Consider the following 24,450-nt stretch of genomic DNA (forward strand, 5'->3'; position numbering starts at 1 on the left):
TCATCACTTCCATCAATAACTTCCTTCCTACGTCGTTGTCTGAGAGGTTTTGATCGACGTTTATCAACTTCCTGAATGGCTTGCTGTGGTGGCAGGTAATCACATGGTAGGAGTAGATTTCGGTGCAATATTCTTGTTTTATTATCTCCTATTTCTGTTCTTACTTCATAAACAGGGCTGTCATCAGATTTTCTCCTCACAACCACATAAACCTTCTCTTCCCAATATGATCGAAGTTTTCCTGGACCCCCTTTCTCTCGTAGGTTTCTGACTAACACACGACTTCCCGGTGTCAATTCTGCTCCATGACATCTTCTGTCATAGTATTCTTTGCTTTTTTTCTGCTCTTCCGCATTCACTTTTGATGCTATGTTGTATGCTTCATTCATACGTTCCCTCCATACCCGGACATACTCAGGATACGTCTTGTATGTTTCTGAAACTGGGGTATCGAACATAATATCAATGGGTAGCCTTGGGGATCGACCAAACAAAAAGGAAGAATGGCGAGTAACCTGTTGCTTCACTCTTGGTGCAGTTATAGGCATGTACCATTTTTGTTAAGGAATTCTTCCAATCTCTTTTCTCAGCAGTTGTCAGAGTCCTCAACATTGACAGTAATGTCCTATTGAAGCGTTCTACTTGTCCGTTTCCTTCTGGGTGATAGGGCGTAGTGTGCGATCTTTGGATTCTACAGTATTTCCCTAACTTGGCAAAGAGTTGGTTCTCAAACTCTCTTCCTTGGTCATGATGTAACTTGGTAGGAAATCCAAACTTCAGAGCAAAATCATTGAAGATCTTTTCTGCTGCTGTCCTGCCTGATTTATTAGTAGTGGCATACGCTTGAGCAAATCGAGTAAAATGGTCCATTACCACTAGGATGTATTCATATCCACCCTTGCACTGCTCCAGGTGTAGGAAGTCTATTGAAACCATTTCAAACGGATAAGTAGTTTGGATGTGGCCCATGGGTGCTCTGGTCGCCTTGTTAGGATGTTTGTCTTTCAAACATCCACATTTTCTGGTCACAAAACTTTCGATATCTCTTTGCATATAGGGCCAGAAGAACCGTTCACGAATTAGGTTCACCGTTCTTTCTACTCCCAGGTGTCCCATTTCCTCATGGAGTTCTTTGAAAGCCAATCTGTGGTATACTCTGGGTAACACTAACTGTTGGTTCGGTCCTCTCTGACGGTATAAGATACCGTCTGAGCTGAAGTATAGCTTTGACCATTCTCTCAGTAAAGTAGTTACTTCTGGTGATTCTGACTCCCTCTCTCGTCTTCCTGGAACCCTGTTCTGGTCCATATACTGGAGGACTCTTCCAATTGTTTCATCTTCTTGTTGCGCTTTCCTGATAGATTCTTTTGACAGTTGTTGGAGGGACATGGAGGTATAATCTTGTTCCCTCACTTCCATAGCGCTTGCTACTGTCAATGGACACCACAGTGGTGTATATTCCTGCTTCTGAATTTCTATCGTCTGAGTGGTGCTCATAATGGTTCCCGGGCAGATTTCCTCTGAGCAAGCTTGCATAAATTCTTCAGGCTCTAACGGCATCCTAGACAATCCATCTGCATCAGCATTGCATCTTCCTGGCCTGTACTTAATACTGAAGTTGAAGTCAGCCAGTTCTGCTACCCACCTCTGACCAGTCGCGTTCAGTTTTGCTGTCGTGAGGACATAGGTCAAAGGATTATTATCAGTGTAGACCTCAAACTCTTGACTGTAATACAGATAATCCCTAAATCGTTCGCAGATAGCCCACTTCATTGCAAGGAACTCGAGTTTCCCAGAATGCTTTCTCCCAATTAGTGTCGGCTGTTCTCTCTGTCAAAGATGATTTGGTGTGCACCGCATGTGTAGGAGAATCTTCTCGCCTACCTTCCGGCTGATCACTAGACATATTCATTTTCAGCTGGCTCAGCTTGGTCATTTTAGTTATAGAGCCCTTCTTTAACTTTTGTTCACTCTCTGACTCTAAGCTAGCTGCCTCGTTCATCTTCTCAATTAAGATTTCATCTGGAATGTTAGGATCTTCCAGGTACTGCTTCATTTGCAACTTTATGTCTTTACTTATTAACCCGGTTCCTAAAGATCTCAAAAACTTCTTCTGTACTAGTCCTGCATCAAACCTTTCCTCTGCATCTACTTCGCTGGATGCAAACAACAGCTTGTCTTTGAGTTCTATGGCTCTGAACAAGAAGCTTTGAGGAGATTCCTTGGTATCCTGAGAGATGTTGATGAGTCTATGGAACAGCTCTGAGGTGTTTTCTTCTTTGTAGTGCCCTTTTAAGATCATTTTCAGTTGTGGTAAGGTCAAGTGACTTTTCATTTCTAGCATGTTCCGCAAATTCAGTCCTGGGCTGATAGCTTTTACCACTGCCTCGATAATTTCTTCCGGCAGATAGCCTTTCTGCAATCCTGCCTCTATCTGGTGCATCAGGTTTGTGTAAGACAGTTTCTCTTTTTGTTCACATTCTCCAATCTGTCCCAGGATCTTGAAATCTTTCCTGATGGTGATTTGTGATGCTAGAGAGGTCTGTTGTCTTGACTTCCCTAACCTGGGTGGGCTACAAGTTCTGCTGGGTTCTGCTGCTTGTTCAGGGGTTTTGGTAGATTCTTGCACAGCTCTCTTCAATGCTACCAATTGCTCTTTCAATTCCTGCAGCTCAGTCTGTGGGAGGGATTTCTCCCTCTCAGTGTCCTGCAATGCCTCTTTATACCCCGGTCTCAAGCTGGTGATGAACTTCATTAAATCATTAAGGAATGTGCACAAGACATCCTCCTCCTCACTATCCCCTAGCTCATCCATCTGCTTGTTGATGGCTGTTAGGAGCTGTCTGTGGTTGCATGTCTTAGAGACCTGTTCTTCTGACACTTTCACATGTGCAGCTACAGCACCCAGTTCCTCATAAGTCAATTGAAGGAGCAACTTACTGATGCTGTTAAGCCGTGTCTCAACATCCATAGCTGTCTGTTTGATACTGAGTCTTTAATTGTTGTGGCAGTCTTTACCCAGAATCCCACTGCTGGCAGTCTGATCTTGTCTCTAAATATCCCCGTACGGGCCACCAATGTCGTATGTCCGTCTCACAGCGGGGCGAGGTAGGACATAGTATATATGAGTTCTTGGATATTAGAGAGCTCAGACGAAGGGACAATCCCAGACAGCAGTTGTTGTTAAGGTTTTACTTCTCTTCTCTTCACACAGTCTCCACAGCTATCACATACAGTACATGAGTCTTTCATAACAGATATCACTGTATACTGGCAGTTGTACTTATCACTGGGAAAGATGGATGTCTCAATCAGTTCTGGCCTTCAGCTGCTCAGCTAAACTCCCTTCTGTTATCACTGTTCTGTTCTGTTCTACAGTCCAGAGTTTCTAGCTTTGCTTCAGGACCAACATGGTGTCTCTTCCCTTTTCCTATTTACTCCCCTGGATCACTGTCTCCCTCCCAGCACACCCTGCTGTGTCAGTGACCACTTCCTGTGTCTCTTGTTAGAGCTTTAACTCCACAGGTGCTGGATGATTTTACATCACGGCTGCAGTCTGTCTCTACCTGCAGTCTGTCTCTACCTGCAGTCTGTCTCTACCTGCAGTCTGTCTCTACCTGTCACAATAATTCTCTATAAATCCAGCATTTCTTCCTTTTCACACAATGGCCGTTCCAGGCTGATTTCTGTGGCCGAGGTTCTGTCAGCTCATAAAAATGTTGGAATTTACCCAAAAGACATTTTACTGTAAGCCTTATGTTAATGATTATAGGGAAAATCAGCCTGAAGTGATGCGTGATTCCTGGGCCAAGGACAGAGCCGACCCTAGTGCACACAATAGATCGGGGCGTTTATATGGTGCACACAATAGATCTGGGGGTTTATATGGTGCACACAATAGATGCGGGGGGTTTATATGGTGCACACAATAGATCGGGGCATTTATATGGTGCACACAATAGATCGGGGCGTTTATATAGTGCACACAATAGATCTGGGGGTTTATATGGTGCACACAATAGATGCGGGGGGTTTATATGGTGCACACAATAGATCGGGGCATTTATATGGTGCACACAATAGATCGGGGCGTTTATATGGTGCACACAATAGATCTGGGGGTTTATATGGTGCACACAATAGATGCGGGGGGTTTATATGGTGCACACAATAGATCGGGGCATTTATATGGTGCACACAATAGATCGGGGCGTTTATATAGTGCACACAATAGATCAGGGCATTTATATGGTGCACACAATAGATGCGGGGGGTTTATATGGTACACACAATAGATCGGGGGGTTTATATGGTACACACAATAGATCGGGGGGTTTATATGGTGCACACAATAGATCGGGGGGTTTATATGGTACACACAATAGATCGGGGGGTTTATATGGTGCACACAATAGATCGGGGGGTTTATATGGTGCACACAATAGATCGGGGGGGGTTATATGGTGCACACAATAGATCGGGGGGGGGGGGGGTTATATGGTGCACACAATAGATCGGGGGGTTATATGGTGCACACAATAGATCGGGGGGTTTATATGGTGCACACAATAGATCGGGGGGTTTATATGGTGCACACAATAGATCGGGGGGTTATATGGTGCACACAATAGATCGGGGGGTTATATGGTGCACACAATAGATCGGGGGGCTTATATGGTGCACACAATAGATTGGGGGGTTTATATGGTGCACACAGTAGATCGGGGGGTTTATATGGTGCACACAATAGATTGGGGTGTGTATATGGTGCACACAATAGATCGGGGGGTTATATGGTGCACACAATAGATCGGGGGGCTTATATGGTGCACACAATAGATTGGGGGGTTTATATGGTGCACACAATAGATCGGGGGGTTTATATGGTGCACACAATAGATCGGGGCATTTATATGGTGCACACAATAGATTGGGGGGTTTATATGGTGCACACAATAGATCGGGGGGTTATATGGTGCACACAATAGATTGGGGGGTTTATATGGTGCACACAATAGATCGGGGGGTTATATGGTGCACACAATAGATCGGGGGGTTTATATGGTGCACACAATAGATCGGGGGGGTTATATGGTGCACACAATAGATCGGGGGGTTTATATAGTGCACACAATAGATCGGGGGGGTTATATGGTGCACACAATAGATTGGGGCGTTTATATGGTGCACACAATAGATAGGGGGGTTTATATGATGCACACAATAGATCTGGGCTTTTATATGGTGCACACAATAGATCGGGGGGCTTATATGGTGCACACAATAGATCGGGGGGTTTATATGATGCACACAATAGATCGGGGGGTTTATATGGTGCACACAATAAATCGGGGGGTTTATATGATGCACACAATAGATCGGGGGGTTTATATGGTGCACACAATAGATCGGGGGGTTTATATGATGCACACAATAGATCGGGGGGCTTATATGCAGCACAATTTCTGCTGTTCCTATAATGAATTCGCGCTGCGGAATATGTTGGCGCTATATAAATAAAATTTATTCTTATTATATTACTATGTTCTAGTTCTCCAGTGTCCATCTACAGGATCTTGTCCTCACTAAGAGGTCATTCATGATGCCTGATGTCATGGCAGGAAAATCTTACTCATGTAGCTACAGCGACGTTAGTCAGTGAGTGCGAGCGATGAATAACATTATGTTTAGTGTAAAATAAATTACTAATGAATAATGGAGAACTATTGTTGTGTGTACAAGGTCTGAAAGGCCGAATCTGCGACTAGGGATGTGTGAAAAATAGTAAGAAGGCTTAGTAGTGTATTTTATTAAGTGAATGAAGAAAAGAGAAAAGTAAATCCCATCAATATTTGGTGTGACTTTCCCCCTTTGCCTTCTTCTCCGTACGGACAGGTTTTCACAGAACTTGGCAGGGAGGTTGTTCCCGTCACCATCTTGGAGAACTAAGCCCAGATCTTGTGTGGATGCAGGCTTACTCCAATCCTTCTGTCTCTTCATGTCATCCCAGACAGACTGGATGAGGATGAGATCAGGGCTATATCTATGGGGGCCGGATCATCACTTTCAGGACTCCTTATTAGAGATGAGCGAACACTAAAATGTTCGAGGTTCGAAATTCGATTCGAACAGCCGCTCACTGTTCGAGTGTTCGAATGGGTTTCGAACCCCATTATAGTCTATGGGGAACATAAACTCGTTAAGGGGGAAACCCAAATTCGTGTCTGGAGGGTCACCAAGTCCACTATGACACCCCAGGAAATGATACCAACACCCTGGAATGACACTGGGACAGCAGGGGAAGCATGTCTGGGGGCATAAAAGTCACTTTATTTCATGGAAATCCCTGTCAGTTTGCGATTTTCGCAAGCTAACTTTTCCCCATAGAAATGCATTGGCCAGTGCTGATTGGCCAGAGTACGGAACTCGACCAATCAGCGCTGGCTCTGCTGGAGGAGGCGGAGTCTAAGATCGCTCCACACCAGTCTCCATTCAGGTCCGACCTTAGACTCCGCCTCCTCCGGCAGAGCCAGCGCTGATTGGCCGAAGGCTGGCCAATGCATTCCTATGCGAATGCAGACTTAGCAGTGCTGAGTCAGTTTTGCTCAACTACACATCTGATGCACACTCGGCACTGCTACATCAGATGTAGCAATCTGATGTAGCAGAGCCGAGGGTGCACTAGAACCCCTGTGCAAACTCAGTTCACGCTAATAGAATGCATTGGCCAGCGCTGATTGGCCAATGCATTCTATTAGCCCGATGAAGTAGAGCTGAATGTGTGTGCTAAGCACACACATTCAGCACTGCTTCATCACGCCAATACAATGCATTAGCCAGTGCTGATTGGCCAGAGTACGGAACTCGACCAATCAGCGCTGGCTCTGCTGGAGGAGGCGGAGTCTAAGATCGCTCCACACCAGTCTCCATTCAGGTCCGACCTTAGACTCCGCCTCCTCCGGCAGAGCCAGCGCTGATTGGCCGAATTCCATACTCTGGCCAATCAGCACTGGCTAATGCATTGTATTGGCGTGATGAAGCAGTGCTGAATGTGTGTGCTTAGCACACACATTCAGCTCTACTTCATCGGGCTAATAGAATGCATTGGCTAATCAGCGCTGGCCAATGCATTCTATTAGCTTGATGAAGCAGAGTGTGCACAAGGGTTCAAGCGCACCCTCGGCTCTGATGTAGCAGAGCCGAGGGTGCACAAGGTGTAGTTGAGCTAAACACACACATTCAGCACTGCTTCATCACGCCAACAGAATGCATTGGCCAGCACTGATTGGCCAGAGTACGGAATTCGGCCAATCAGCGCTGGCCAATGCATCCCTATGGGAAAAAGTTTATCTCACAAAAATCACAATTACACACCCGATAGAGCCCCAAAAAGTTATTTTTAATAACATTCCCCCCTAAATAAAGGTTATCCCTAGCTATCCCTGCCTGTACAGCTATCCCTGCCTCATAGTCACAAAGTTCACATTCTCATATGACCCGGATTTGAAATCCACTATTCGTCTAAAATGGAGGTCACCTGATTTCGGCAGCCAATGACTTTTTCCAATTTTTTTCAATGCCCCCGGTGTCGTAGTTCCTGTCCCACCTCCCCATGCACTGTTATTGGTGCAAAAAAGGCGCCAGGGAAGGTGGGAGGGGAATCAAATTTTGGCGCACTTTACCACGCGGTGTTCGATTCGATTCGAACATGGCGAACACCCTGATATCCGATCGAACATGTGTTCGATAGAACACTGTTCGCTCATCTCTACTCCTTATCCCTTCTATTTCTGAACAGGTGCAGGATTAGGGAGACAGAGCGGAGGAAAAACTCATAGTTTTACAAGTTCTCAGCTAGGGAGTTAAACAGCTGATGCAACAATATAACACAAATAATTCTGGCAAACTCAGAAGGGTCAGCTTCATATTTATTTCCTTAATATAACGGGATAATACACACAGTGATGTCACAGTACAGGATAATACACACAGTGATGTCACAGTATAGGGATAATACACACAGTGATGTCACAGTACAGAGATAATACACACAGTGATGTCACAGTACAGAGATAATACACACAGTGATGTCACAGTACAGGATAATACACACAGTGATGTCACAGTATAGGGATAATACACACAGTGATGTCACAGTACAGGGATAATACACACAGTGATGTCACAGTACAGGGATAATACACACAGTGATGTCACAGTACAGAGATAATACACACAGTGATGTCACAGTACAGGATAATACACACAGTGATGTCACAGTACAGAGATAATACACACAGTGATGTCACAGTACAGATAATACACACAGTGATGTCACAGTACAGAGATAATACACACAGTGATGTCACAGTACAGAGGTAATACACACAGTGATGTCACAGTACAGGGATAATACACACAGTGATGTCACAGTACAGAGATAATACACACAGTGATGTCACAGTACAGAGATAATACACACAGTGATGTCACAGTACAGGGATAATACACACAGTGATGTCACAGTACAGGATAATACACACAATGATGTCACAGTACAGGGATAATACACACAGTGATGTCACAGTACAGAGATAATACACACAGTGATGTCATAGTACAGAGATAATACACACAGTGATGTCACAGTACAGATAATACACACAGTGATGTCATAGTACAGAGATAATACACACAGTGATGTCACAGTACAGGATAATACACACAGTGATGTCACAGTACAGGGATAATACACACAGTGATGTCACAGTACAGGATAATACACACAGTGATGTCACAGTATAGGATAATACACACAGTGATGTCACAGTACAGAGATAATACACACAGTGGTGTCACAGTACAGAGATAATACACACAGTGATGTCACAGTACAGGATAATACACACAGTGATGTCACAGTACAGAGATAATACACACAGTGATGTCACAGTACAGAGATAATACACACAGTGATGTCACAGTACAGGGATAATACACACAGTGATGTCACAGTACAGAGATAATACACACAGTGATGTCACAGTACAGAGATAATACACAGTGATGTCACAGTACAGAGATAATACACACAGTGATGTCACAGTACAGGGATAATACACACAGTGATGTCACAGTACAGGGATAATACACACAGTGATGTCACAGTACAGGGATAATACACACAGTGATGTCACAGTACAGGATAATACACACAGTGATGTCACAGTACAGAGATAATACACAGTGATGTCACAGTACAGAGATAATACACACAGTGGTGTCACAGTACAGAGATAGTGCACACAGTGATGTCACAGTACAGGGATAATACACACAGTGATGTCACAGTACAGGGATAATACACACAGTGATGTCACAGTACAGAGATAATACACACAGTGATGTCATAGTACAGAGATAATACACACAGTGATGTCACAGTACAGATAATACACACAGTGATGTCATAGTACAGAGATAATACACACAGTGATGTCACAGTACAGGATAATACACACAGTGATGTCACAGTACAGGGATAATACACACAGTGATGTCACAGTACAGGATAATACACACAGTGATGTCACAGTATAGGATAATACACACAGTGATGTCACAGTACAGAGATAATACACACAGTGATGTCACAGTACAGAGATAATACACACAGTGGTGTCACAGTACAGGGATAATACACACAGTGATGTCACAGTACAGGATAATACACACAGTGATGTCACAGGATAATACACACAGTGGTGTCACAGTACAGAGATAATACACACAGTGATGTCACAGTACAGGGATAATACACACAGTGATGTCACAGTACAGAGATAATACACACAGTGATGTCACAGTACAGGGATAATACACAGTGATGTCACAGTACAGAGATAATACACACAGTGATGTCACAGTACAGGGATAATACACACAGTGATGTCACAGTACAGGATAATACACACAGTGATGTCACAGTACAGAGATAATACACAGTGATGTCACAGTACAGAGATAATACACACAGTGGTGTCACAGTACAGAGATAATACACACAGTGATGTCACAGTACAGGGATAATACACACAGTGATGTCACAGTACAGAGATAATACACACAGTGATGTCACAGTACAGGGATAATACACACAGTGATGTCACAGTACAGAGATAATATACACAGTGATGTCACAGTACAGGGATAATACACACAGTGATGTCACAGTACAGGGATAATACACACAGTGATGTCACAGTACAGGGATAATACACATAGTTTCACGTCATCCTAATCCCAATTGCACCCCTGATCTCAGTAGAAGTGGGTGGGCCATTTTAGCTGTATCTATTACATTGGTAGTTACACCCAGGGTTACAAGCTGGTTTATAGAGTAAATTTTTGTATCTAGGGGAATCGCTGACCCAGGGGGTTGAATTACCACAACTTTACAGAAATGTTATTCTTCTTTACCGCCAGAACTTCTCTCTCATAAATGACAATACATTTCTCACGCCATCAGGCTATGTTCACATCTACGTTGGATATTTTGGCGCAGCGTGCGACCAAATTCACAGAGGAACAATCTGAAGCTCCTGAGCCCCAGGACAAAAACTGTAAGAGGGTCTCCTGAGGCCCCAGAACCCGGGGGTGACTATTACCTCCCCACCCACTATAGTTACATCCCTAGATAGCAACGCTCGGTTATTGGTCCTGTTGCCAAATGTTTTGCGCCTCTCTGTCCAGCTGTCGCTGTCGTTGTCACTCGGCAGACATGTTGGAAATATCGGATGCTCCTTAGCAAGTCCTATTTCCATGGAAACTGACAGTGGTGTGAAGTAGCGGCTCGCTGGTTATAGATGATGATCAGACATGTCAGATATTTACAATGTGCCTGCCAAATGACAGCGAGCGGCCTGACTACATCTGTCGCCTGACATTTTTGTGTAGCCGTTCTATTTTCGGTAAGATTTGCTATTCCAGTAAGGAGTGGTAATGATTTTAATTACGGGGATATTTCGGGCCCTTTTTCGCGGAGTCATCCCACAGAACGCTGCGTCTGACAAATGTGTTTAGTCTACAATCAATCAACGTGAATAACATCAGATCCAGTCGCTGCTGCTTCACATCCCGGCCTTGTCCTCCATTGATTTCAGCGCTGTATAGTTGCAGTCACCTTTTACACATCGGGGTGCTGATAGGATATAGCGCCACCCACAGTACCAGCCCTGTACTAACCGTCCATGCACCATGTACAAAACATTACAAACTTGACTGGAACAGATATGTCTTCAGTCACGAGAAGGGTCACCCCCTGCAACCCCCATCCTGCCAAAGGCATTTTTCGATTTTCGTTTTTGACTAGACTCCTTCCATCCCCCATAACTTTTTTAGCTTAGTGTTTGCAGGTCACATTGTGATTCATAGTGGTACCATTTATTATTCGGGAAGCTGGAAAAAAAATCAGAATGGGGTAGAATTGGAGAAAAATTGCATTTGTGCGACGTTCTTACAGGCTTCGTTTTTATGGCGTTCACTGCGCAACCAAAATGACATGTCACCTATATTCTATGTTTCGGTATGAATCCGGGGATACCAAATTTAGGGTGCGTTCACATGGAGTAATGTGCCGCGTGATGTGGCACGTATACGGCGTGTGAGACTTTGCGCTCCGTATACGCTCCCATTGATTTCAATGGGAGCCAGGATCGTATACGCCGTGTTATTTTGCGGCTGTGATTTTGCGGCTGCAAAATCACGGCCGCAAAATAACGCGGTGTATACGATCCGAACTCCCATTGAATTCAATGGGAGCTTTTACGGCGCGCAAAGTCTCACATGCCGTATGTGTGCCACATCACACGGCACGTTACTCCGTGTGAATGCACCCTTATATAGTTTTATTTACATTTTAACCCCTTAACAAAAATCCAAAACTTTGCAAAAAAAAAAAAAACTAAATAAATTCTTAACGTCGCCACATTCCGACACGCATAATTTTTTTCAATATTTCCGTGGACGGGAATACATAGGGCATCTCTTATGCAATACCAGGTGTACTTTTTCGTGTTTTGGGGAATGTCCATGGCTTTCACCACTTTTTATTCAATTTTTTTGCAAAAGTGAAATAGCAAGAAAAAATTTAAAAAAATGGCTATTTGACACTTTTGATTTGTTTGTTTTTTTCTCCTGCAAATGTATGGGAAAAAAGATCCGGCAGCTATGGTGGTCGCTCAGCTCCTGAGTCACCGCCATATTTAAATACTAGAGATGAGCAAACACTGTTCGGATCAGCCGATCCAAACAGCACGCTCCCATAGAAATGAATGGAAGCACCTTGCACGCAGACTTTGCCGGCCGCTTAACCCCCTGCGTGCCAGCCGCTTCCATTCATTTCTATGGGAGCGTGCTGTTCGGAACGGCTGTTCCGAACAGTGTTCGCTCATCTCTAATAAATACCTATAGTAGTACGACGGATGTCAGGAAAGGGTTAAATAGAACTGTCACTCAATTCTTATTGGATGTCCATTATTAAGGTCCCTTAGATCCGCCAAAAACATCAGTGTTGTGTGAATAAGGTTTAAGTCTTTGGGGTTTTTTTCTTTCAATTCGCCCATTTTTATCACCTGTGAAACTAAACAATGGGCGTTGAAAACTGACGCCATGGTCAGTGAGGCCATAAGAACAGACAAAGATAGGACGTTTGGCAGGAATAGGAAACGGAATTCATTCTCAGTTAAATATACAGACTTATGTATGTCCCCATTGATCCTCATGAAGGTGTAATGGACGTTAAAAAACTTTCAAGTCGCGTGCTTGGGGCCTCCTACTGAATGTTCTTCCCTTATGACCTCCATCCAGCTCCTCTCGCTCCATCTTATACATACAGGTCCGTCACATTTGCTCTGGATTCTTTACTCCAACTACAATGGTGAACGTACTGTATAAGTAAGTTTTTAGAAATCTGCAGATTCAATTTGTTCTAGGAACTGGGATTACCGCAAGCACCGTGGTGGAATTCATATGTGACCTCAGAAAATGTGCTGAAGATAGAAAAGTTTCTGTGGTCAGGAGTGCATGCACAGGCGTACGAGAATCCCCCCGAGTATTGCACTACTAAGAGGAAAAATAATAAGGAAGCTCCGGGAGCAGAAAACTGGATGTTCCAGATTAAAAAATAACATGGCTGCTTTCTTCCAAAAACACCCTCGTTGCCACCCTTGTCGCAAGGCTATGCCTAGTACTGAATATTCGGCCTAATTCACCTGTACGGCCAGACACAGACCTGGGACATGAGCGCTGCTGTTTTTGGAAAGGAGTGACCAAGTGTTTGTGACCGAACAAAAGACCCTTTAGGCTGCGGGAAAAAGCACAGTGGCAATGCATCACGGTTTTTACCGCAGCGCTTTTCACAGAAAGTCCGCAGAGGTTTCTTTACTTCGTGTTTCCGTAGGTATAATTGACATGTTGCAACTTCCAAAATCATGCTGGAATTTTTTCCATATTTCAATATCCTTGGTGGTCTATTGTAGAGAAAGTGTTAAAGGGGCTTTCCAGGGGAGTATTTGTTATTTTCTCACTGGTCGGGTTCTTTATATATGGAACCTCGAGCTTCCGGATTGGCTCGGACGCCAGGTCATGTGATCAGATTCAGCACCCAACTTCCTCCTCATCTGCTCTCCAGTATGTGCATATAGTTAGTAAACCCCATATAAATGTCATATCATTCATAATGGAGCGGAGGGAGGAGAAAGAGGCAGTCGGTGCGGGCTCTGATCATATGACCTGGTGTCAGAATCAGCCCCGAAGCTCAAGGTTCCTTTCATAAGGAATCAGGGCAGTAAATAAGTAAACCCCTCTGATCTAGGGCAGTGAAGGGGTCAATGATACATACCCTTTATTGTAGCCAGTTCTCAGTATGTGGACTACCCCTTTAAATTGTGCAGGCCGTGCTCTGGAAATATATTTTTGTGGGGAATATAAATAGACAAAACGATTTAATAGAAACCACGAGACGTAACCGCGTAACCACAGCTCTTCCTCATATTGTGTGTCACCGTAGACATGGAGAAGGTTCCTGCCAGTAGTAATAAGCAGAATGTAATACTATGGCGGAGACGTCTTCAGCTCATTCTCTTCTGGTATAAACTTCAGGTTATCATTAGATACAATGTCACTGATAAGTCTTATAAACTCTGACTCTTATGTATCGTGTCTGTAGAGATCCTAGTGTAAGCATGCCTGATGTTCCATGAGGTTCGCCAGGGTGTAACCACGAGGCACAAAGAGCAATTTCCAAATAATGCCCGGTCAAGATTATTCCTAGAACTCCTAAGCAGTGCACTCGTGTGTTAGGGTTACCTTCACAACTGATCTCTCCTTTAATCCATATACTGAATCATTTACCTGCTTATATCTCCTGTCCCTCAAAAATATTTCCCAAATCTGCCATTTTTGCAGTGTGGAAATGGACAGACCCCTTACTGTTACCCCAATTCATTCCCAGCTCAGTTAGTGCAACTAAGATCTTATCGGTCTCCATTTATCCAATCTTCTGAATCTAGACGGCTGCAATCAGCAATCTTCTGTCCACTTACTTTAGTGATTTCTCGGCTCTGTGCCGGTCCCTGCATTGGTCGTTCGTCCAATATAGAATACAATAAAAATTTTTGTCTCACCCGAAAAACTTTCCACCCTGCGTCACCCAACTCATCTCTCCCGACTACTCTGAGCTCTATGTTTGGCCAATGATTTGGAATTATCCTTCTCCTCGATCCTAACCTGCCATCTCCTCTCCTAGCAGTGACTTACCCACAGTGACCTACAGGTAATGATTGAAGCCATTCTCCTTACCTCTCTTCTCCAACTTGTCCAGACCATCTTGACGACTCCTCCCAGCAGAAACAGATCAAATACTGCCCAGATATCTTTGCTTCCTCATTTTTGTAGCACACCGTACCCCTTACCCCTATTGTAAGTGCTATACACAATGTCCACACTGAAGAGATAATTTGCCATACTATGCACCCTGAAAAAAATTAATTGCTCTGTGCCCCCTCAATTGCTCCCTCAATAATACGTCATCACATTGTGTCCCTCAATGTAACAACTCCGACGCCCCAGAATATTTACCGCCCTCCAGCCGCTGCATTAGGCCCCTGCAGGACAACACATGTGGTGCGACGACACCGATTTGTGGCTGTCAGAATTGGTAATTGCACAAAACTGTCGTATAATTGCGGGTAATTTGGTGTTTGGGTTCGGCGGCTTTACTAATTTACACATAATTACTTGTGCCAATCAGGAGCCAGCGTCATAAATCTCAGTTATACAATGTATCACATTTCAAGTAATGGAGGTGACTCGTAAATAAGGATTTACAGTATAGACACTCAATGAGAGAAAAAATAACACGCTAAGAGACAGCTGCCGTCCTGTCCTCCGTGTGACTGTGATGGTGATCTAAGGAAGGGATGACAATATTACAGCCAAAGGACAAGGTTATTGGGCAGACTGGACTACTGGGCACAGGCTCTAGGACCCTGTTGGCACCTGGATACAAGATGAGATACAGCAGGACATGGAGGTATACTGTACAGGTTCCATATGGACAGACAGAAGAAATTACCTAGGAACCATTGGATCCTGAGCTGAAAATTTGAGAGTCAAATAGAATTTCTAGTAGCCAAATTTAAATTTGAATTTGAATATGTGTAATATAATATATATGCTGTATATCATATATCACAGCTGATTATATACTTGGCAGTACTGTATATATATATGAAGTCAAGTGTATCCATAACGCAGGAAACCTCTGTAGTAACTTATGCCTCTGTAGGGCGTAATGCCAAGGCCCGGGGGCCGCAGCTCCAAAAGTAAAGTTTGGGACCAATAGAAGCCGCAGATGTGGGGGAGGGTAAAGTATAATAATGGAGTACCCCGGAGTATAATAATTGGAGGTCCAGCAGAGGTGATGACACTTGTAGAAATGTCAGCAGGCAACAAATCTTTCATATGTGAATATACCTTTACATGACCATGTGCGAGAGAATTGTAAAGTCTTCTAGGAATGTGTGTAGATGTTACTGACAATGGATTGACTGACGGGTCTAATGAGAATGTTGGGTAATGTCTTATTACTAATAATTACACATTTCCAGAATTGTGACTGATCCGGTATCAAGGGCAGAGATTTTCAGACGGTGCCTCCAAATTACTAATGAAATGACAAGATTTAATATAGTCACAATTTCTGAGCCGCACATCACGCTGTCACATTCCTCTTAATCATGACTTCCCTCCAAAAAGAGGATATATGGGTCATGGAAGCGAGGAAGCGTCAGACACAAGCGAATTATATCTGCCGAGTACCAAGAGACGCAAGAAATACTGTAGACCCATAAAAATCCTCCAACAGAGGTCAAAGCAAAAGATTCCTGTTATCTGGGGCAAGATTCAGGTAACTGCCCTAGTATTGTATCTAAATACCCCACCCAAAGGTCAATCTCCTACCTAGTAGCTAGATATTGTAGCACAGACCCTTGGGTCAAAGTGATGAGGGGTCTTACAGATCATATACTAAGCAGGTGACACATGGCAGAATTTGGTGTCCAATTTGGAGGTGAATTCTGTCCAATTTCCCTCCAATTCTTCTTAATGTGAGGCAGAGATTGAAGCAAAAAAAAAAAAAAAATTGACCTGCTCACTCTTAGTGTTGATTCCACAGTGCGAGCCACTACAAAGAGTGTGCCCATTCGTGTAATCCTAATCACCAAGGGCAAGCCATGGCGGAACTCTGTTGTCTTCATTGGTTACCAATGGATATGACCATGAATGCAGGAACTTTCTTTGGTCTGGGTCGGGAAGCAGCCATGATGCCTTTTTTGTGGTCACATTATCTTCTCATACATGTAGTGTCCTGATAACCAGCCATGATGTCCTTATTGTGGTCAGGTTAACTTCTCATACATGTAGTGTCCTCCTGATAACCAGCCATGATGTCCTTATTGTGGTCAGGTTATCTTCTCATACATGTAGTGTCCTCCTGATAACCAGCCATGATGTCCTTATTGTGATCAGGTTATCTTCTCATACATGTAGCGTCCTCCTGATAACCAGCCATGATGTCCTTATTGTGGTCGGGTTATCTTCTCATACATGTAGTGTCCTCCTGATAACCAGCCATGATGTCCTTATTGTGGTCAGGTTATCTTCTCATACATGTAGTGTCCTCCTGATAACCAGCCATGATGTCCTTATTGTGGTCGGGTTATCTTCTCATACATGTAGTGCCCTCCTGATAACTAGCCATGATGTCCTTATTGTGGTCGGGTTATCTTCTCATACATGTAGTGTCCTCCTGATAACCAGCCATGATGTCCTTATTGTGGTCGGGTTATCTTCTCATACATGTAGTGTCCTCCTGATAACCAGCCATGATGTCCTTATTGTGGTCAAGTTATCTTCTCATACATGTAATGTCCACCTGGTAACCAGCCATGATGTCCTTATTGTGGTCAGGTTATCTTCTCATACATGTAGTGTCCTCCTGATAACCAGCCATGATGTCCTTATTGTGGTCAGGTTATCTTCCTTCTGATAACCAGCCATGATGTCCTTATTGTGGTCGGGTTATCTTCTCATACATGTAGTGTCCTACTGATAACTAGCCATGATGTCCTTATTGTGGTCAGGTTAACTTCTCATACATGTAGTGTCCTCCTGATAACCAGCCATGATGTCCTTATTGTGGTCAGGTTATCTTCTCATACATGTAGTGTCCTCCTGATAACCAGCCATGATGTCCTTATTGTGGTCAGGTTATCTTCTCATACATGTAGTGTCCTCCTGATAACCAGCCACAATAAGGAAATCATGGCTGGATTTCTGACAAGTCCCAGACCAAAGAAAGTTCCTGGATTTACTGGCAACCTATCAAGACAACAAGATCAGTATAGGTTGTATAATGCTGCATGAGTATGAGTTGCAGGATAACATTTGGGCGACACTAGTCAGGTGATAGTTGTGATCCCTGGAATGCTTTCAGTTGAAATCTACTAAAATTGTTCCCATCTTTAGTTCATTCTACAAGCCAGTATATAACACATACCCCAGCCTAATCTACAAGTCACCATTCTGCCCAACCACTGGTTACCGTAGACTTGGGCAGCATTCATATGACTCCCATTTTGCTTTATAGGTGTATAATGATGTCGCCATCTTTTTCTCCACTATATAACCTAATAATGGACCGTGTTTAATAAACGCTCATAATCTCCTTCTCAGACTTCTCTTTTTCCATAGTACGGAGGCAAACAAGCATGAATAGTGACAAATGTAAAAGGCTTTTATCTCCTTCCTGGACGGCTTGGATGTGATGGGGTTTAGCTCTCCGCCCGAGTGACTATTACTTACAGCACAGTTCACATGTCAGCTCCACTATTGATACTGGTCAGTGCCAAAGGAAACTGTCAGGCAGATTAAGTGTGAACGACTGTAAATAAATATCCATTTCAAAGCAAATATTTACTGTGGTGACACTGCCGAGCGCTCTCTGCAAAGTTCACGCAGGAAAGATCTGCTCTGAATTCTGCAGGAACATGTGAAGCAAAGGTATCGAAATGTGGGGAATATAAGACTGTATAAAGCTGGTGCTAGAGCAATTCTCTATAGTCCTGAGCATGTCTAGCTAGAAGAAGGCCACGGCAATAAAGACGCTTCAAAGGCATCTTATCTGACCAGTTACTGGATGGGTTGAGAATTGACAATATGTCGGAATACCAAGGGACAGCCAATTTGTGTATTAGTCTATTGACTCAATGCATCCTAAGACTGGCCATACACAAGAGAGACCTGTTGTGAATTGAGAGAGGGGTGGTTATATGTTCGCCAATAAAGGCACTGGACATGTTGAGTGAGGAGGCCCCATAAGCATTAGGTGGACAGTAAGTTCCAACAAAATCAACAAGTTCGGTCAATAAACATCTAATGTATATGGCTACCCTTAGAGCTCATGCACACAGGTGAATTATGACCCCGTACAGTTATAACAAGGTTTGGCTGACACTACAGGATGTGTTCACACCTGTGTTGCGTCATCCATTGCTAAGGGCGGGTTCACATCTGCGCCCAGTCTCCGCTTTCGGGTTTACATCTTCTGCCAAGAGAAACTGGACAGGAATCGGAAACCCGGCTGTCAGTTTACAAACCCATTCACTTGAATGGGTTTGCAAAGTGACCGCCCATGAGCGTCTTCTGCCTCTCTGCGGCAAAACCGTTGTTTTTTAACTGGACTCACCTACATGTCCGACTTTGTGTCCAGTAAAAAAAATGGTCTCGCCGCGGAGAGGCAGAAGATGCTCATGGGCAAACTGAATGCGTTACAGAAAAGCAGCTTTTTTTTGTTAAAGATTTTGCTGCGGTTTTTTGAGCCAAAGCCAAGAGTGGATTGAGCAGAAGGGAGAAGTATATGTACTTTTTATATATTTCCCATTCCTTTTGTAGCCATTCTTGGCTTTGACTCAAAAAACCGCAGCAAAATCTGCAACAAAAAAAGCTGCATTTCCGCAATGTGGGGCCTTGACTTAAAAAATGCAGGCAGGACTTTTCTCTCCGCATTTTTCCACCTTGTTCACCTAACGAACACCATTATAGTCTATGGGGATCCGCAGGATTCTACAGGTAACTGCTTTTTGGGCTGGGCGTTTTACAGTCACAGTAAAGTGGATGAGATTCCAGAAAATCCCATCCGCACTTTGTGTTAAAATGCGCTCTGTAGACACGCATCAATTTCCAAAACTGTCACGGTTTTGGAAATCGAAGTATATCCATTATACTTACGTAAACACCGGCGGTTTCCCTATACGTATAATGGAAGCAGAATGTCCGCGTAGGAAAACTCTGTCAAAAGCTGGACGCCACATGGGACGTAAAGTGGATTAGGTTTACGGATACCAGAACGTACATGTGAACCCAGCTTCCGGAGTTTAATATAATAAGCTGTACTTTACTATATACGAAAAATAAACATAAAAAAATCAAAACCTATTAAACAGTTTTTTTTCCCCTTGAGCATAAAAATACATTTGTACGTAGCGCGGGGTATCGGGTGACTCACGGCGCTGTTTTTCTGTTTTCATGTTGCGCTTTAATACACATTCCATATGCAGTTTGTTCCCTTGCAGTTGACAGGAACAGAACTCCTGCCACCCAGATGGCCAGTGCCTACATTTTATATCATGATTTTTTTTTTTGCATAGCCAGCCCTAATATTTCACTTTCTGACGCTTAACAGATGGGGCCAATCACCACCTTTACTGACGGACAGTCACATGGAAAAGAGCAATATGGAACATTTAATTAATTGCCACTAATAGGAAGATTGAACAAATGCCAACTATAAAATTATTTCCATTGGTGTTAGTCTGAGATGATACCCGAGAATCAAGGCCTGATACTGAAGATGAGGTTTCTTGATTTTTTTTTTTTCTTAAGCACAGAGATTGAACTCTTCATAAGTCATACAAGTTTGTAATGGTGTCTGTACAGAAGACGCTCAGGCGGAAGAAAAAAAAAAAATCTTTCCATGTTCTGCTTGACTTGTTTTGTAGCTATATTACGCGATACATTATGTTCTTACAATGTCGTCTGGAGAGTGAAAAAGCAGACGCTGACAGAATATTCCAGCCCGGTTTTTTTTTTATTCTTAGTTTCTCTCCTGTCTGTAAGAAAATTAGCAAAATATTTTAGAATCATTTCATATTCCGAAATTTGTTAAAAGGAACCTGTCTCGTTGAAGAAGAAGCTCAGTCAGCAGGAAGTGTCATAGAGAAGATTAGTATATGCTTTCACGGGGAAAAAAATAAGTGCAAGGCTCCATGTAGCGGGCCGCAACCAAAAAGTGTTGCGGGGAAAACTGCGTTGGCATGTGTAAAGGGCTGATATCCGCTGTACTATTACATCAGATTTCGGCAAAGGGTTAAATCTCTGCCCATTCTTGGAATGAGGGGATATCATCACTCCATAGGGAGAGAACCACCATTTAGGTGTGTAGAGTCTTATTAAGCCTAAACCTATGGTGGTCTCTCCCTATGGAGTGACAATAATCCCTCAACCCTGTCTAAGCCTCTCACCTCTGCCAGATCAGTCCTCTCTGCGCCAAGCTGATGAGATGCAAATACATCGAAACGGCTGTCCTTGGCTGAGAGACCGTATCTGGTAAAATCCCAACATCATTGCAAACAAAGGCCTCTGAGAAGGTCGGCATGATGTTAAAGGGAGCGCCCTCTATAGGTTTGGTTGACTGAGACTCTGTCTTCCTAATTACATCATGGAAGATAGACTTGCACATTCTCAGTTAGCGCCCTCTATTGGTGTGCATACTTGAGGCACTGGCATCCTAATTACATCATGGAAGTCAGATTTGCATATTCTTCCCATATTCTTGGATTAGAAGTCCTATTCAATGATTGACAGTCTTCCCTAGATAACTTTACATACAGAGATCATTGTCAGTCATTGAATACGACCGCACACCGGACTGCAACTCCAAGGATGATATTGTATCGAAACTCTAATAACAGAGCTGTCTATCAATATGCACCGCTCCTCCTGCTCTATAACAGGCCGATCACACTGTATCTACAATGCGACAGGGTTTTATTTTAGAAGTAAAATTGCAGTTCTGTGTATTTGTATCCAAACCTAAGGCAGATAATAGCTCAGATACACTTTATAGAATTAGCTTAAAGGTGTTCTAGGACTATTTGTTGTATTGGAGATGTCCTGAGTATGTACAGGAATAATAATATGAGAGCTAGAGCCAAGGAGTCTGATGCCATATATGTCTTGTATTTCAGGTCCTACGAAGAGAAATGACGGCCTGCGCACCTTTACATTTGAAGATGTGTTCAATAGTACATATTACACCCAGAGTTATTATCATACATGGATTTCAGGTGAGAATTATTAGCAATATTATTACTGTTATTATTATCATCAGTATTATTACTATTAGAATTATTGCCAAAATTATTATTATTATTATTAATAATAATAATAATAATATCAATATTATCTATCAATCCATCTCACTGTCTATCTACAGTATGTATCTAACTCACATATACTCTATTTACAGTATCTATCTATCTATATATTAATTAATATATCTATCTGTCTGACTGTCTGTCTGTCTATACAATAAGGACGACAACACAGACTGGGATTTATCTATTCTATTATCTATCTATCTATCTATCTATCTATCTATCTATCTATCTATCTATCTATCTACAGTATGTATCTATTTATTTACAGTCTATCTATCTATCTATCTATCTATCTATCTATCTATGTATTATCTATCTATTTATTTATCTATGTATTATCTATCTATCTATTTATTTAATATCTATCTATCTGCGTATTATCTATCTATCTATCTATCTATCTATCTATCTACAGTATGTATCTATTTATTTACAGTCTATCTATCTATGTATTATCTATCTATCTATCTATTAATTTATTTAATATCTATCTATCTATCTATCTATCTATCATCTATCTATCTAGGTCTATCTAGGTCTATCTTTCTATCTACAGTATCTATCTATCTATTTACAGTCTATCTATCTATCTATCTATCTATCTATCTATTTATCTATCTATAGTATGTCTTTCTATCTGTCTATCTATCTATCTATCTATCTATCTATCTAATATCTATCTATCTATGTATCTATCTATCTATCTATCTATATATCTATCTACAGTATCTATATATTTACAATCTATCTATCTATCTATCTATCTATCTATCTATCTATCTATCTATCTATAGTATGTCTTTCTATCTATCTATCTATCTATCTAATATCTATCTATCTATCTATCTACAGTATCTATCTATTTACAATCTATCTATCTATCTATCTATCTATCTATCTATCTATCTATCTATCGTATGTATTTCTATCTGTCTATCCATCCATTAATATATCTATCTATCTACAGTCTTTCTTTCTACCTGTCTATCTATCGGTCTGTCTATCCTTCCCTATCTCTGTTTCTCACTTGTATCCATCAATCCTATTAGACAATAAAGGCGACATCACAGACTGATATCGATGTAAAGTGTAAACTGTTTTCTTTTATAAACCTGGATTATGTTCAGATTTATTTTTGCAGATTTCTGACACTAGCAGATGTTCAGTTTGATGAAGTAGGTGCTAATAAATAGATGAACATGTCCTTCTAAAAAGTTTCACAATAAATACTTATTAATCTACATTATAGAATTTCCTGGGTAAATACATATGTTTTAGGGCAGTTAGCACATGTGGAAAATTCTCTGGCACAGAACCAAAGTGAGAATTTACATCTGTTCTTTAGGCAGCGGATAAATATTGGTTATTCCGACAAACTAATGAAAGTCTTTTGGGAGCGCTCCCTCCCTTGCTTACGTTGGGGACACTCTGTTTTGGGAACCTCTACAAAGTGTTTCACGTCTTTCGGTAAAGAGCATAAAAACGAGATATTCTGTAATAAAGTGGCGATATTACAAGTCCTGTTGAGTCGTAGATTCTCTAGGATGTGAAATTTTATTCATTTCCTGCACCTGTTATACCGGCGATACCCAAAAGTTTGGATGAGGGCTAGTAACCTGACTGGTTGTTGTAGGCAACTCTTCCACGTTTTTGATAACTCTCAGTTTTCTCCCTTCTGAAGGTTTCTATAAGTGTTGACATTTTTGTGCCACATCCTGAACATAGACAATTCTTGTTTAGGCAGATGAAGATAACAGGACATAGGATCAAGAAGATCAGAGAGGACATTTTTGGCTCAAACCATAAGACCTTAGTAGTAAGTGAAGCCAATGGCAGCTTCGTTGGTGGATCCTCCAATAATCTTCTACAAATCATCACATATTAAGGGTATTCACAATTATAGGCTTTTAGGTATAATCCTACAGATGGAAGCTTCTCCCATTGGTTTCTCATTCATGTACATACTCCAAAAGCACTGCACCGGCATCCAGTCGAGCAATCTGCTCCGGATTAGGCCCAATGAATGGACCTAGTCCAGAGGAGGGAGCGTCTTCAGGCCGAATCGTGAGGCAAAGCAGCCTGAAGAATGAGCATCTCACTTCTTTTTCCGGGAGCTGGCACAAACTCCTGAGCGGCTCCCATTGATTTCAATGGGAGCCATCTTTTAGGTCAGGATTTTGAGATGAATACAACCTCAAAATCCTAACCAAAAAACTCTGTGTGATCTTACCCTTATAGGAAGGAGACGATGAAAGGGCAGGAGAATATTTGCATTCAATAACAGACATATTGAAATCCAGCATGTTCAATATGTCTTTCTCTCAATATCTGCCATTGGGGGAAATCTGCAAGATGGTCATACACATTACATCACTGGGCAATTCCCCTGGAA

General features: G+C 42.4%; 1 protein-coding gene across 1 annotated transcript in view; it reads left to right on the forward strand.

Moving 5' to 3' along the window:
• Positions 1-24,450, forward strand: part of LOC142216436 (prolyl endopeptidase FAP-like) — an 84,907-nt gene that overhangs the window by 3,767 nt on the left and 56,690 nt on the right. The window contains exon 3 of the mRNA XM_075284247.1: positions 21,867-21,965. Within this exon, the coding sequence (XP_075140348.1) occupies positions 21,867-21,965 (99 nt within the window). The remainder of the gene's footprint in view (positions 1-21,866; positions 21,966-24,450) is intronic.

Source organism: Leptodactylus fuscus, chromosome 8 (assembly GCF_031893055.1).
Source record: "Leptodactylus fuscus isolate aLepFus1 chromosome 8, aLepFus1.hap2, whole genome shotgun sequence".
Lineage (NCBI taxonomy): Eukaryota > Metazoa > Chordata > Amphibia > Anura > Leptodactylidae > Leptodactylus > Leptodactylus fuscus.